Below are 16,543 nucleotides of genomic sequence, written 5' to 3'. Positions count from 1 at the left end.
ACTTTCTATGAATATGTTCTCATTAAACTGAGAGCATTTTCAAGATGTCACTAGAATGAAGTGAAATTTCAACATCAGATTTGACAATCAATTTGACAAAACCCAGTATATAACCGTTGCCTGTCAGGTAGGAATGTCTGTTGCCTAGTTTCTCTTTCAATAAGTATTTTAAAATTCCTAAATTATGCTATTAGTATTTTCTCTTGAAAGTGTTTATCATAAAGTTCACTTATGGTGTCATATTTGAAACTTAGTTTTGTCTTTAGCAGATGTCTCTACAATATATAAAAATATATCTACAAACTATAAAAACCTAATTCTTAACCTAATTTTCTAGGTTAAGTTGTAGCTATGTTTTCACCCCCTGGAAACTTCTATATGAGTGCACGGGGGGAATACATGATCATGGCCTTGTGTGAATATTGGGCACGTTGTTCCCTTTTAGTTGTAAGTTACTTTCAGGAAATCTGGGACAGGGCTGGAGTTGCACAACAATAATAAACTTTATCAAACTTTGTAGCTTTGAATACAAGACAGTTTACTGAAAATCCTAACTTTCTTTATTGACCCTTATTCTGCCAAGGCACCCTGGAAAGTTTCCCTATCCCCATGGATTCAAATTGTGACCCAGCTGCCCAAGAAAGAACGATAAGATAGTCATTTAAAAATATAGCGAAAATTAACATAAATTAAAAATTATATTGAAGCAGTATTTCTGAAAAGCTAATCTGTGTGATTGGAAGAATGTTTTTGTAAAAAAACTTTTATGTAAGACTAAAATTTCCTGCATAGCTATTAGCAATACATAGCTATAATTTAATTTCCATCCATCATTGGAAAGTTAAACACCTGTGGTTTGGAAATACGTTCTCATTTGTTAGATATTTTTTGAAATACGTTCTCGTTTGTTAGATATTTTTTGAAGTCAGTGTTTTCTTAACACGAGGTAGCTTTCTAGCAGCATTTTGGGTGCTGTCACCTGAATATCGTGTGGTTTGGCATGATACCAGGTTTGGGCGAGGATGGATGGGTGTGGATAGTCATCTAGGAAAATTATGTTTTGTGGCAGTTAAAGGCAGTTCTAGCTAAATTAATGGGGTGGGAGAGGAGTATAGCAATTTAAGAAGAGGAAGCATTTTTATAGATAAGAAATTGATATCTAATCTCACTGCTGTTTCATTTCCTCCTAAGCAACATAGGGCTGATTTTAATTCTCATTAAGCTATTAATTACCCAAATTTAGAAACCCAATCCTAATTTACTAGATGTTCTAAATTATTGGTTTGGGTATTTTGTTGTTGTCACTTAGTGGGTTGACTCATTTTAATTTTGTTTCTATGAAGATTTTCTTCTATTAAGCATTAAAGTAAGAAATAGACAAAGAGATATTGATACACAAGGTATGATAGGTATTAAATAAATGCTAATTGGGCTTCCCTGGTGGCGCAGTGGTCGGGGGTCCGCCTGTCGATGCAGGGGACGCGGGTTCGTGCCCCAGTCCGGGAGGATCCCGCGTGCCGCGGAGCGGCTGGGCCCGTGGGCCATGGCCGCTGGGCCTGCGCGTCAGGAGCCTGTGCTCCGCAACGGGAGAGGCCACAACAGTGAGAGGCCCGCGTACCGCAAAAAAAAAAAAAAAAGAAGTGTTAATTTCTGAAGTTCAAAACTGTAAACATAATGCAAAATAAACCTTTGGTTCTACACTTGATTTTTTTAAAAATCCCAATTTTTAAAGTTTCAAACTCATCATAACAGGAGTTGCTCTACATTACTTAATTTGGGCAAAGGCAATGCAAACATATGGCATGGCGAACACATTGATACTTTCTATGATTTATGTTCTAAATGGAATTCTCTAGATTTTACTAGAATAAAGTAAGATTTCAGCAAAATATAAAATCACATCTAATCACTTGAATAAAACTAGTTCTCAGGAAGTAAATGTTATGAATACTTGTGACTATTTTCCTTGAGCAAGTAATGAGATGATATTCCAGGGGTAATTTTCTTGATACTTTGCTATTATTGTATATTTATGTCTCTGCTCTTAATCTTTTTAAAAAGTGATTATGATTTAATCTGGAATAATGATTTTTTCTCATAAAATGATTCCTGTATTAACTAATTGTTCATTTTGATTAAATTTAAAACTCCTCTGTATCATACCTTCTTTTTTGCATATACTAGATATGCAGAGTGCCTTTTTATGTTTATTTTCAAAGATTTTAAAGAACATTAAAACTTCTGTTCTTGGAATTTGGAATGCTTCTTTGGACTGATTAGCAATTTGCCTGCCCCCACTGTAATTACTCTCCTTGAGTATGAAAGCAGATCTGTGGAGGAGTGTAAATTTGGACCTAAGAATTGCTTAAGGAGGAATGTTTCACTTTCTCATACTTAGAATTAGTTTGGCCCAAGAATTAGTTTGAAGCCAGTATGAATTATATTCACATTCATACTTCTCATGAGATGAACATATGTAAAAATATCTGGCTATCTATTTTAACTTAGACAATTTTTCTTCCATTTTTCTATTTAATAAAAGTGAAATAAAAAAATATTAAAATACCAGCTTACCCTTTCCCCTCCCCATATCCTCAAGTTCATTCTCTAGTAGGAGAGAGTGGCATGGCCATATATATACTACCAAATGTAAAATAGATAGCTAGTGGGAAGCAGCCACATAGCACAGGGAGATCAGCTCCGTGCTTTGTGACCATCTAGAGGGGTGGGAGGGAGGGAGATGGAAGAGGGAAGAGATATGGGGATATATGTATATGTATAACTGATTCACTTTGTTATAAAGCAGAAACTAACACACCATTGTAAAGCAACTATACTCCAATAAAGACGTTAAAAATAAAAAGTATTAAAATAGAGTGGAAATACAAAGAATACAGCAGTTCCCAAACTTAGTTGTACACTTGAATCAGCTAAGATCTTTAAAAACAATCAAACAAACTGATGTCCGGCTCAGATCCCAAGACATTCTGATGTAGCTGGTATGAGGTGTGACCTTGGCATCGGCAGTTTGAAAAGCTCTCCAGGTATTTCTAATGTGCAGTCAAGTCTGGGAAACACTGTCCTCGGAAATATGAAAAGCAAAACAAAGCTGAAAGCATGAGGCCTTTCAGAGTTTCAGCTGTAGCCTTGAGGCCTTTGATATCAGATTGGAGTTAGTAGAACAGAAAGGTTACAAGGACTCTTAATTGTTGTTGGAATTTACCTGATTTCCATTGGAATCTGGCCTGATTTGGGGGTCACAGAATTCCATTCAAGAGTTGACAGATTTTTCTATGCTTTGGTGTTTATGTCTTCCCTTTAGTCTTGCAGAATTTTACAAAAGCCAAGGGAAATGGAAATCTAGTACTGTATGTCTTAAACCACTAATGAGACTGGAGTGGTAGTAATAGGTATTTTGTGTTTGGACTTTGATTATTTCTGTTTTGAACAAAAAGCCATCATTTATAAGTATGGAAAGAAAGCAGTGCCTTCTCCCCAGTTTTTGTAGCACACTCACCTCAGATGTTCTAGGGAAGAGACTCAAAACTCTAGGAGATTTTGATAAATAACACCCTTGCTGAATATCTGAAAAATTGGCTTCTAATAATAATCAGTGATGGATATAAAGTTCTCCTGTGATAACTTCAAAACCAAAGGACTCAGATATGGTAAAGCTGTCTGATACTTATTGAAAGTAAAAGGAAGAGAAGGCGGATTTCTCGTCAGATTTAGTATAAGTGGGTTAGATAGTCCAAGGCTGAACCCAGGTTAATAACTGTCTCTGAATGCTGGATGGTGGGCTGGGTGCTACAAAAACATCATAGAAACGAGAGTAAATCTTCACTCCTCCCTTTGAAATGACTTTTCATCCAATTTGCTGAATAGCAAAAAGTATCATAAATGATATGCTGTAGATTTGATTTATTTTTTTTATGATATTGGAGATGAGCAAAATGAGATTGAGATGAAAATAAATCAATATGGACAAGTCAAAATGTTTAAAATGAGAAAAAGTCATTTCAAGTTGGCATGACTATTATGGTGTGGGCATCCTTAGGAAGCGTAGGAGTTCTAGGGGAAAAAGAGGTGTGGGCTAATGAGTTTAAAAAACGGTGGGCCTGGATTTGTCTTAACAATAGCTGTAACATAGCACATCAATTTCCTAGTCCCCAGGGGCTGCAGGGGATGAGAAGATCCTGACCTATGACAAATTGACTGGATGGAATTTTCAGACTGAAATGATGCTGACTCCATTAAACCTTGGATAATCTCTCACGAGGTCCAGGCTGTGAATATGCCTCATGCAGTGGGCAATGGGAAATGTGCTTTGAAAAGCATCTCCTACTGTCCCTCAGCCTTTTGTGACTTTGTGTATTACAAAAGCAGCTGTAAGCCAGGGGTTAAGACTCTGGAATTACTTGGCCCCCTTGGTTGTTACTGGTTGTCCAGGTCTGCTTAGCCCCTGAAATCTTGCTGGCTAAAAGATCTCTCTCCACTCTGTCAGGGTTTGTAAACACACTCCCCAGACACTCAGGAACCTTGGAAGAACAACTTTGGGGGGCAACTGCTCTTTAGCTTCCTGTTAGATAAATGGCTCCTTAACATTGGATTTCATTAGAAATAAAGTTCTCATATCATGATTCTACAGTTAGTATCAATGTAAGCTGTACAGTCTCAGGAAAGGCATCACTCTGGGACAAGTATTACGTGTGATCATTAGGGGACCGAGTTAGAGGTGTATTTCTTCTAGATTGAGTTTTGTGTGTTTTATTCTTAAAAGAAAGATGTCTTCAGAAGGTTCCATAGCCATCCCCTTGGGCAGTCACTGCAAAAGTGGGGTAGACCTCATACGTTGCATACGCTGCTAAGTCTTGTCCCAGGGTCACCGCTTGCTTGAGCTGGGCTGCAGACACAGATGCAGCTGCGTTAGGGACAGCATAGCCTGGAGGAGAAGGCAGAGAAAACTTCATGAAAGGGATTCGGATTTGCTTCCTTTTGGCTTACGGTCTTTATGAAAGATGAAAATTTAACGTATTGCTTAAAGCCAAAAGTTAACGTGTACATTTTAAAAGGTGCCCTCAGGGGATGTAATATCTGGACTCATTGATTAGGGAAGAGTCTTCCTCAGAGTGGGGTCGACCATTTATATCAGAATCGTTTCACTCTTAGAAAACTGGCAACATGGGGGATAGACCCCAAGAAACAGAAACTTGACAGAATGCGGAGCTGATTAAAGTTTGATGTCCAGAACTTTTTCAGAGGGTCTCAGAACTTGTAAAGGAGGGGAGGCAGTTGATGGGTTGGCAAGGAGATCGGGGTGGGCCCTGTGGGTCTGGTTCTGCTGCATCCCCACCCTCACCTAAATAGAATATTAAAAACCATTGCCTTTACCCAGGGAGGTTTGTAGGGACTGGGTAGACCAATAGGAGAAGTAGTTAAAGTTTTAGCGTATTTCTATATAGCACCATAAAAGCACATACCTAGGGTGTCCACATTTTGGTCTAAATGGATAGGACAAACAATACCTCACCCCACCATCGAGCTGTGTTTGATGTATGCAGAGGTCTTAGTGCTCGTCCTTACTGTCAGAGAACTAAGGGGCTTGAGTGATAAGGACATACTCATGTGCTTTTGTATTGCTATCATGCCTAGCTGATTAATACTTTTGAAGAAAAGAGCATAATAGCTATTATCTAAAAGCAGTATTTCCCTGTTAATGTCTTAGACCCAAATCTGGTTATTTCTGAGATGATCCCCAAATTGTGAAAGAGGATGAGAAAAAGGGAAAAAGTATGCTTAAGCAGCAAATGGGGACCTGATTTTAAAAAAGAAAAGAAAAGAAAGAAAGCGCATTTGGTTTATGTGTTGTGGAAGTCCGCCTAAACCCAGGCACATTGATTTCTTTCTGGTGGCTTCTCAGGAAGTGGTAGTGGGAAGCTGGCTGGACTATTTGTAAAAAATTTGAATCCCCTCCTTGGCTCGTGCACTTTGGGCAGTAATGCTGACTAACGTGCTAGTGAAGTTTGGTACATTTTCCAAGGATATGAGAAATATGTTAACAATTACTTTCATAATTTTGGAAACAGTATTTCTAAAGTAAGTAAGTAAAATATACGTGTATGTGCGTGTGTAGCGTAGGTTTTACCTTTAGGGATTTTGAAAAGCAAATTGAATTTTCTTTTTCAATTTGGCTAATTTCTAAAGTACCAGAGCATTTGTGTTTTAAATAGATTCTTCCCTTGGAGCCTATTATTCTTTACTTGACTCCATAGCAAGTTATAAAAAATCTTCTCAAATTCTTAGGCATTCCCAAGGCAATTCTCATGCTCTAAATAATTTTTTATTTCTTGTAGGAGCAAATAAAAGTGAGGATAAGATAAAATATTTTTGGGCAAAGAGCAAATCCTTTCCAATGTAAAAGCAAACTTTAAAATTCTCCTGGCAGTGGCTCATTTATTTTTATAGTACATTAATTTGGTGCCTTTGGGGTACAGCTTTCTGCAAGACAGGGCCTTAACTTTCTGCAAGAACTGAGAAGCCTGGCACAAGACACCCCGTTTCATGGAAAGCAAGCACGGCGCTGATGGCTGCAGCACAGCCCAGGAAGGACCTGGCCCTCGGCAGTTGTTGCCTTGATAACCTCGAAGGGGTACATCACACATCTTCTCCACGTTCTAAGAGCAAAGCTGGAATTGAGGTCACATTTGTGTGGGAAGCATGATTAGTTTCGGCTTCACTTGCCAGGATGGAGGCCACATTTGCAAGTTTTGAGAAATAAAAGGAAATGAGAGCCAGCTCAGGTGTTACGGATGTGACGTATATAGCAGTTCTCATACCTACACAGGACCGATATATGAATTAATCAATTGATAAGAATGTCTTATTTCTAGGTCTAGTCAGAACTCTCTGATTTGGGCTTATGGGAGGAGGTATGCCAACACAATGACAAGTCAGAATGACAGATTTCTTCGAAAGAACCTAAACTTTTATTACCAAGAAAGAATGGAGTTGCTCAAACTAACTGCTGAGGGAAAAATTTCCAAAAGAAATTTCTTGTCTGGTCCTCTTTAATCTCTAGAGGATTCATTTTTAATTAGTAGCATTTGTTGTAGGTACATAATAAATGGGGAAAAGTCTTTTAAATGTGACCCTGAAGGCATGTTGATCTACAGACAGACTTTAAGTAATCAGCATACGCCCCAGACCTAAATTATAGAACAGATAAAATGAGCCTGATTAGCCACTTATTGAAATGGTCTCTTTTTCATTTTCTCCATCTCTCTCTCTCTCTCTCTTTCTCTCTCTCTCTCTCTCTCACACACACACACACATATACAGTTTTTGTCTTAAAATAATTTTTAAAAATCCGATCTACACGTTTCTTTTAGAAAGCAAAGCAATACAAGTAGAATTGAGTAGAACTGAAGATTAGAATTGGGGAGGGAGTCCATGGATTGCTTAAAAGCTGATTGGCCTTGGCCAAATGACTTAATCTTTCTCTTGGTGGTACTTGGTTTCTTCAGCTGTACAATGTGCGTGATGATAGAACCTGTCTCTTGTGGTGTCACGAGCATTGCTGAGATAAGTCAGTGCCTGGCACATAGTAAGAGTTCAAATAAACATCATCCACGAATGTAGTAGTAGTAGGATGTAGTAGTTCTAAACTCTCTTACTAAAAGTAAAAACCCAAACAAACTAGACGCAGAGAGATTGATTCATTTAAGGTCACACAGCTGCTTATAGCTGAGCTGAGACTAGACCCTCCTCTGCTGCCCAGCTCAATTCTCTTGCCTTGTTAATGGCTCGCTCATCGGGCAAATTCTTTTTGGTCACAGGTGGTGTAGATCAGATTTATTGTAGTTGAAGTTCACAGATAACTCTGTGAGTCCATGGTCCCAAAGAGGGTCTCCCAAACACTCTCTGCAGGGTGCCATTTCTGACATTATTTTTCCATACCTGGAAATGCGGTAGCAGAAGCGGCAGCAGCAGCTGCGGTCTGGGCATCGGCTCCATCGGTGGGGATGCCCAGGGTCTGCAGGGTGTACTCGGCTGCATATGTCTTTGCTTCATCCACATAGGCACTTAGCTTCGGGGGTGTGAAAGGGTGGCTGGAAAGCAAAGTCAGTCAGGGTGTGCATTTTAAACTTATGTAGCTGAGACAGGTGAAAACCTAAGGCGCTGTTCACTTTTTTGATCGGATAATGGAATTTTGCGTGGGGACCTAGCACTCTCTGCTTTTAAAGCTTCCAGATATACATACATGTTGGAGCATTTGTGAATGGACCTAGAACATCGGTGGACGATGACATTCCTGGAGTGTACTTGCAACTCGTTGTAAGTTCTTTCTAATGTATGTGTGAAACAGGATGGTTCCTAAAACATGTAGAAATGCAGGCTCAAGGTAAAATTGAGAAGGTGATAACCACTAATAGAGAGGTTATAGCTTTGGTTCAAAACTTAAATGGCAGGGCATGGTGTTATTAGGTATAAAAGGGCAGTTTCGTATGGTTCAACCCAAATACTACACAGATAAAAGGGTGGGCTATAGTTTTCACTTCTATTACGCTTAACATCTGCAGTTTTCCATTGGTTGGTGAGAGTACACAGTCTTCATTGTCTATATGAAATTTAGGGGCTTTGAGATGCTAGTCTCATGGCTGTCACATATATCCCAAATACACATCTCAACGTTTGCACTGAATGAAAAATGAGTAGGTTGTAGACTTGAATATTTATCTTATTTAGATAGTGATAAAATACACTTAATTCACAAGACTCATTCTAAAATCGAAATGATTAGGAATTTGGAGAAGTTACACACATGACAGGATTCTGGCTGGACAGGGCAGGAATAGTTATTTTGTATAAGAAGAGTTGTCTTTGATCTTGTCCAATGGCAGAGTGCAGCTGATATACAGGTTGTCCCCAGTTATTTTTCTGACAAACTTCTTCTAATATCTACAAGAGCAAAAAAAAAAACAACAAAAAAAGTGACTTCCCTTCCAAATATCACATTTGCATTATTTCTCTAACTTTCAGGTTTTTAAACTTGAATCTTCAGAGTTTAAGCAAATATAAGAAGAGATAAAATGCCACATGGTTTAATGACTCATAAAATTTAAGATGAACTCAATTTGAACTCCATTTAAAATGTTGTGTCTATTAATTCAGGAAAATCATTTTCACACCATTTATTCTAATACACTTTTAGTTTAGTCCATTAGCTCTAACTTTTTACCAATAGTTTAATGTACAATTTTTTTGGTATATTTATTCCGTTTTTTAAAAAATTGATATTCCAGGGCTTCCCTGGTGGCGCAGTGGTTGGGAGTCCGGCTGCCGATGCGGGGGATGCGGGTTCGTGCCCCGGTCTGGTAGGATCTCGCGTGCTGCGGAGCGGCTGGGCCCCTGAGCCGTGGCTGCTGGGCCTGCGCGTCCGGAGCCTGCGCGCCGGGCCACGGCGGTGGGGGGCCCGCGTACCGCAAAAAAAAAAAAAAAAAAAAATTGATATTTTAGCACTGTGTAGCTGGATTTACTCATTATTACACTGAATCCTTCTGTTTATAATGGTTTAGAGAAAATAACCTAAGGATTTATTCCTATTTCATGTCATTTGTCATACGGTTTTAACTTTACATTTTCATAAAAATAGAGTTAAAAAGTTTAATGGGTTAGTATTTATTGATGAACATTAATAGAGGGGTGTTGAGAGGCTTCCCTGGTGGCGCAGTGGTTGAGAGTCCGCCTGCCGATGCAGAAGACACGGGTTCGTGCCCCGGTCCGGGAAGATCCCATATGCCACGGAGCGGCTGGGCCCGTGAGCCATGGCCGCTGAGCCTGCGCGTCCGGAGCCTGTGCTCCGCAATGGGAGAGGCCACAACAGTGAGAGGCCCGCGTACCGCAAAAAAAAAAAAAAAAATAGAGGGGTGTTGATAGTTGCAATGTCTTTGTTTGGCAAAACACCACTTCTGGCTATTTTTATGATCTGATTTTTGGAATCTTCCTTCATGCTTCTTTCCTCTGTCATTACTCCAAACCAAACCTTGCCTGAAGGCACATATTTTCTTCATGCCGAAGCCATTTCTCGTGGCCCACAAGCCCTGATGCTCCCATTGGTCAGCAGATCCAGTAAACTGTGCAAAACAGGGCGTAAGTCCTAAAAAATAACTCTTGGGACAGAACAGTTCCCAGGTTGAGTCTGTGGAATTTCTTATCTCATTTGCTCTAATGCTTATCCAGCTGTAATAGCATGACATTTTCCAGTTTATTGAATTTATAGATTGCTCCTATCTCCTCTATTAACTGTTGCTTCTTAATACTCTTAGTTTTGTAGCATCTCTTGTCATCTACAAACTGTTCTCTAAGGTTCCTGGGCAATAGTCAGTTACTTGAGCGGGCTGATGTTCTGCCTGCTCGTTTGTGCCCATTGTGCAAACACATGTAAAGGATTCCAGCTCTAACTTCTGACTCTGCAGGGCAGCCTCCTCTTCTTGTTGGAAGTTCATAACTCCACCATGGAGTTGTCCAGGCTCCATCTATGCTGGTTGGGGGTGGCATGGCCCTTGATTCCTAAGATGCAGTTGCAGAAATTCAGAGACAAATTAATTAAGAAAAACTTTCATTAGTTGATAGAGATAGTTACTCATATGTTACTGTATATATTTTTTTGGTACATTTATTTTATTTATTTATTTATTTTTGCCCACGTTGGGTCTTTGTTGCTGCGCGCGTGCTTTCTCTAGTTGTGGTGAGCAAGAGCTACCCTTTTTTTTTTTTTGTGGTATGCGGGCCTCTCACTGTTGTGGCCTCTCCCGTTGCGGAGCACAGGCTCCGGACGCACAGGCCCAGAGGCCATGGCTCATGGGCCCAGCCGCTCCGCGGCATGTGGGACCTTCCCGGACTGGGGCACGAACCCGTGTCCCCTGCATCGGCAGGCGGACTCTCAACCACCGCGCCACCAGGGAAGCCCGAGAGCTACTCTTTGAGGTGTGCAGGCTTCTCATTGAGGTGGCTTCTCTTGTTGCGGAGCATGGGCTCTAGGCACGTGGGCTTCAGTAATTGTGGCACGCAGGCTCAGTAGTTGTGGCTCACAGGCTCTAGAGTGCAGGCTCAGTAGTTGTGGCACACAGGCTTAGTTGCTCTGCAGCATGTGGGATCTTCCCGGACCAGGGCTTGAACCCGTGTCCCCTGCATTGGCAGGTGGATTCTTAACCACTGTGCCACCAGTGAAGGCCCCATATATTACTATAAAGCAGGACCAATTTCTAACCTGGATTTAATATAAAACCAGAGATCATTACTCATGCTATGGCAGTTCTTAGAACTATTACACAGAATTTATGACAATGATTATTTTTTATTTTCTAAAAATATTTCTGGGTATCCTAGTACTTTAATTAGGTTGTTTATTTTAGGTTTTAACCCAGGATAGATTGGATTGACTAGCTTTTGTGTTTTCTGAGCAAAGGTCCATCATGGCACTTACGAGATTTTATTGTAATTATTATGTGTCAGGATCCTCTCACTGGATTGCCGTGTGATTTTTGATGGCAAGGGTTGTGTTATATTCACTTTTCCATCCCCAGCACCTAGCACAATACTCGGTGCATAATGCGTGCCCCTCATATGGTTTTTGAACAGACACATGATTACTATTTACCACTCTGATAGGCATCCCTTAAAAAAGAATTGTATGGGGAGGGGTAGCAGAAACTGTAGATGAGGTAATTTGTATGTATAAGAAAGCCATTAATACACCAAAAACAAACAAAAAAACCCAGTCAAGATGAGATTTTAGAAAATCAAGTTTTCTACTTGATTGCAATCATAAGGCTACTCCCGCAAATTTGGGGCTTATACCTTTGGGGTGGGAGTTGGGAATTTTCCTTTAGGATATGCCAACTGTCACTCTGAACAACTGGATATTGATTATTCAGCCAAAGTGTCTCTGCAGAGAGTCCAGCATGTACTGCATGTCCAGAGGGGACAGTGTAAGGGTTAACACAGATCCTGTTTTGTTTTATTTTTAACCCTGTTGTTCAGTTTCCGTACTGGAACAACTTTTATAACTTTTAACTTTCCGATAATAAAATCATAGCCTCATGCAGAAACATGGAAACTTAGAATTGTGAAGTGAAAGCAAAAAATTTACCTTAATGTTACTGCCCAAATACAGTCATTGTAGATGACTTGATTCGATATGGCTGGTGGCATCTTATAGTTAATATGAGTAATGATACACCAGAGATAGCACAGTGTTTTCTCTTAGACACAGAGCTTCCAAGGAAAGATGTTCTAAATGATCTGTTCATTCCCTGTCATGAGTGCTCTTCATTTGCCAACCAGCCTTGCTTCACTTTATTCTCATTTAAGGTATTGGTTGATAATTCTTGGTAGTGCTCAGAATCCTTGCATTTCAGTGGAAGATTACTTAAGATGTCAAATTTCATAATTTTAAAAAAAAGAGTCTAAAATGAAACAATTGTACTCAACACCCACTTTTCTTTCACAGTACATTATGTTGATTGGCCGCTATATCTATTTAATAAAACAAAACAAAACAGCAGCTGAAATAGGGATCAAGTCAAATCCTTTGACAAATGGTGAATGATGGTCTTTGGCCCAACTTATACAAACTATCCAAGCTATCTCTGGAATAACGTTACCTACCTGTGGAGCAAGTTTAATTCCTTGGGGTTTTAAAGTGACAGGATTCATTGGGGTGAGCTCCATCCCAGGCAAAAGATCATAGAGTTTGTCTTCTCTCTTGTCTCCTTTGACCTGGTATCCTCGACCCAGGCCTGTGTAAGCCAAATAGCCACGGCCGCCCAGTCCTCTCACTCCCGCAGCCCCTACAGGTACATTCATGTAAATTTCTAGGAATGTAAGAAGGCATTAAACCGAATCAAACCACCAGAAAATCACCCTGAATCTTACTGTAATGGAAAAGTTAGCCCAAGTCACATTGATTATTTCCCTGAAGACAGATAGAAAACTCCAGGATTCTAATGTAATGAAACTCAACATAAGATAGGGTTCACCACAGGTGTCCTTTTTTTTTTTTTTTAACTGTCTGTAGAAGAAAGCAATACTATCAAAGCTATGGATAAGTACACGTGCAACTTTAAAGCTTTGGTACAGAGAAATTTTGCAATTTCTCTCTTCAGTTAACCTTTCGTTGACATTTTTCTGTAGACTAATAAATGTTGGGAATGTATTTATTAAAACATCCCAGCATAATATGACCACATGTATTAAAATAAGTCTTGCCTTTTTGTCTTTGATCAGTAAATTAGAAATGAATTCTAGTTTCCCTAATATTCCATTCGTGATGGCCTGCTGGAAAACCAACATTTAGAAAATGTGTTTTAAAACTCACCATTTTCTCTCTTATATTCTATCAATGTGAGGCTTAAATTTCCATTGAGTTTCATTAATAGATTCCTTTTGATTTTTTGTTTTGCCACATTGCTACTTTGATTTCCTATTGGTGGCATAAAGAGATAAAAAATTAAATTGATTACCCTTCATCCATGAATATCATTCATTGATTCCTTTCTTGTTATAAGACAGGTATTTTTTCCCTTGGAGTGAAGTTTGTTTTTTTCCTACATTACAACTGGTTGACAACTTATACTTAATGTAGGGATTGTTTAATGATGTGATTTAGATTATAAATGTACAGTGTTTTAATGACATAATTATCAAACCTATAGACAGATCATCTTGAAGGAAATCCTGAAGATTTCTTTTACATTACAATTTTGGGTGGAGTATTATGAGTATGGAAATTTTAAGGCTGTTGAAGACTAGAGTTCCTAGGATGGTCAATTCAGTTCTCCTGAAAAATAGTAAAACACAGTAAGATAATTGTTTTCACAGTAATCTGGACATGCCCCTTTGCTTCTAGTCAAACCCAAGAATAGAATTAAGTACACAGTTTGCTGTTGAATTGCTCAGACTGGTGTCATATCTGGCAGACAGATCTGAGATTCTGTAGGCATTGGTTCCTAGCAGAACCACTCTGAAGGATCCCATTAGGCAGAGACAAAACAGTTTCTTGAAAATAAAACATGCTTTCCTTATCTTTTACATTTTTTGAAATAACTGAGCTCAGAAAACTGCTTGAACATTTGGAATTCTCACAGGATTCAGCAGGAAAACGTGTTGTTTGGCAGTAAGATTGAGGTCGCGTTTTTTTTGTTTTTTATTTTTCTATTTGGACTTTACTATTTGTTTCCTGATATCCTGGAGAAACAAGTTGATTTCCTTAGTAATGTGGCTTTTTAGAAGGCATAGCACATATTTCTTGGGGGAGATCAGATGAGAGCATCTCATATATCTGTTAAATATATTTATGATGAATTGTGATTTATATATGGATGTGATGGCACTGACTCACCATCCAATACTCATGTGTCTTGATATTTGAGGTAACTGGTTTCCACTGAACCATACTGCTCTCAGTTGGAAGTTTTGTAATGAGTCACATATGACTCCAATATGGTAGTACAGTGATAAGGAAGAAACTAATAATCGTAGACCCGAGTTTTAGTTTGTACACATTTTACGGGCCCATGCAAAGATCACATGTGTACATCAGACTCATTTATACTATGTTCCGACCAAGTTTTTTCAATAACCAGTTGTAATGTGAAAAAAGATTCATATGGAAGGAAAACTATTGATATCATATTTGATTTTCAATAAACAATTTTCCAGTTCTTGTCTCCCAGTGGACCCGTCCAATTTGTCTAAGGCTATTGCAATACAAAGCATTTGAAATCGCAGAGTTTTTTTCTAAGGCAAGAGCTGATTAATGTTACCTCTAACAGAAGGGGCTCTGATAATGGCCCTGTTGCCAAGATGTCCTTTGGTGGCTGGGAAATGAAGGCTGGGAATTGCTGTGTAGGCCTGGGGGGCATAGAAGACAGGAGCTCCAAGGTAGGCTGTGGTGGGATCATAAACATGGCCCAAGGAGTAGGTGTACTCTCCCTGAAGCATGGTGCCCCTTCCACCTGTTCCTCGGGTGTACCTAACATAACTATCCTTGTCCACTGGTTTGGCTAGGGTCACTTCGATGGGGGACCCATCCAGCACCTGTTTTAGACAGCAAGGAAAAAGCAATGTGAAAAGACATGAAGACAGCCAGGTGTGACTGAGCCCTAGTAACACGTCTCCTTCTAAGTGTTAGTCTAGTTGCTGCTGTGTTTACTGACTGTTTCACTTATATGTGTGAATGGAAAATATTGCCTCTCATATCAGTAAACAAAGGACGTTGCAGCCATTGAGCCATCACATTACATACTCCCCCAACGGTGATCCTGAGGAAACTCAGGATGTGAAAACACAGGATACTGGCCCCAGAGCGCTGAGGTGCATATCAAAGGAATGATTTCAATGAGCACAGACTCTTGCATCTTCCTATACATAGAAAGTGCTAAATTCCTTAACTTGAGATATCTGGCTTTCTTTAACTAACAGTAATCTTTTGGTGTTCCAACCACCTGGTCTTTGTTGCAAAAACTCCTACATATCCTGGCTCTTCTCTTCCCTCTTCGGAGCAATCCCTTAGAGCTATCTGAGAGGCTGTCTCCTGGGCTTGAAGTCCTCAGAATATCCACAGAATAAGACGTAATTCTCAACTTTTAGATTGTGCACTTTTTTTCCATTGACATATGTATCTTATCTTTTCATAGGTTCTTGTTTTGTGTGCCAGCTGAGTTTTCCCTGAGTGGTTTGTTGGTAAATTGCATATAATCTACCAACAGGTTTGACAGTGAAAAATTGTCCACTGTCTATTGACATATTAGTTACAAATGTATTAAGTGAATACAGTTACTGAGACAGAGAATTATGTAATATTTATATGTGATATATATTTTTAATTATCTATTTATATAATTATTCTAAGAAATTTTAGGTTAATTATGGATGGAATATAATCTCCAGTACCTAGCACAGTGTAATGAAGATAAAAGGAAACCAATAAAAGATCTTACCAATTGTTAACACCTTGGCATGGGCAGCATATCAGGCCTTTCCAGCTGCCAGCCAGGTACGTGTCTTACTTCTTGGTGCAGTTATGCAATAGGTGAATTTTTACTGGAAGAGAAGTGAGGCTTAAAAGTGGGGCCCTACTTAAGAAAGAGGAATCATTGAGGGTACTGCATTGTCCCCTGTAGGCGCTTCCTTATGAAGCAACCTTTTGATCTGCTGAACAGCTGGGAACTAACAAACAGGGATGGCAGGGCAGTACTGAAGTTTCTCAAGTCAGGCACTACTTAAAACTTGTCCTCAAGAATTGTTGAAGTGTTGTTTTCTGACACATGTTTCTGACATTTTGTAACCAGATCCGGATATTGAAGATAATGGCTGTGTGTGCATCTACAAGTGGGACTTGCTTTTACGTGCTGCTTGCATACACAAAAGATAAAGGTAGCTCTCAACAAATACTTGATAGATGGGTGAATTTCTTACCAAAGGGACAAGGTGTTTTGAGGAAACAGTTGGTGGCTCCTTTCAAATAAGAATGTCGTTTGTT

General features: G+C 39.3%; 1 protein-coding gene across 3 annotated transcripts in view; it reads right to left on the bottom strand.

Moving 5' to 3' along the window:
* Positions 1-2,821: 2,821 nt before the first annotated feature.
* The window catches only part of A1CF (APOBEC1 complementation factor), a 76,325-nt gene continuing 62,603 nt past the window's right edge, over positions 2,822-16,543 (bottom strand). Inside the window, exons 8-12 of one of the 3 annotated variants that reach the window (XM_082674050.1) lie at positions 14,826-15,099; positions 12,670-12,875; positions 8,822-8,958; positions 7,957-8,108; positions 2,822-4,942 (exon numbers count right to left, since the gene is read on the bottom strand). In XM_082674050.1, coding sequence (XP_082530176.1) covers positions 4,791-4,942; positions 7,957-8,108; positions 8,822-8,958; positions 12,670-12,875; positions 14,826-15,099 — 921 coding nt within the window. In that variant the 3' untranslated portion in view covers positions 2,822-4,790. Of the gene's footprint in view, positions 4,943-7,131; positions 7,206-7,956; positions 8,109-8,821; positions 8,959-12,669; positions 12,876-14,825; positions 15,100-16,543 lie in introns of those variants that run through there. The other 2 variants (XM_082674051.1, XM_082674052.1) reach the window with 2 other exon arrangements.

This window comes from Grampus griseus, assembly GCF_964374135.1.
Source record: "Grampus griseus genome assembly, chromosome: 16".
Classification (NCBI taxonomy): domain Eukaryota; kingdom Metazoa; phylum Chordata; class Mammalia; order Artiodactyla; family Delphinidae; genus Grampus; species Grampus griseus.
The sequence above is the reverse complement of the archived record's forward strand: the minus strand, read 5'-3'. Positions and strand labels throughout refer to the sequence as shown.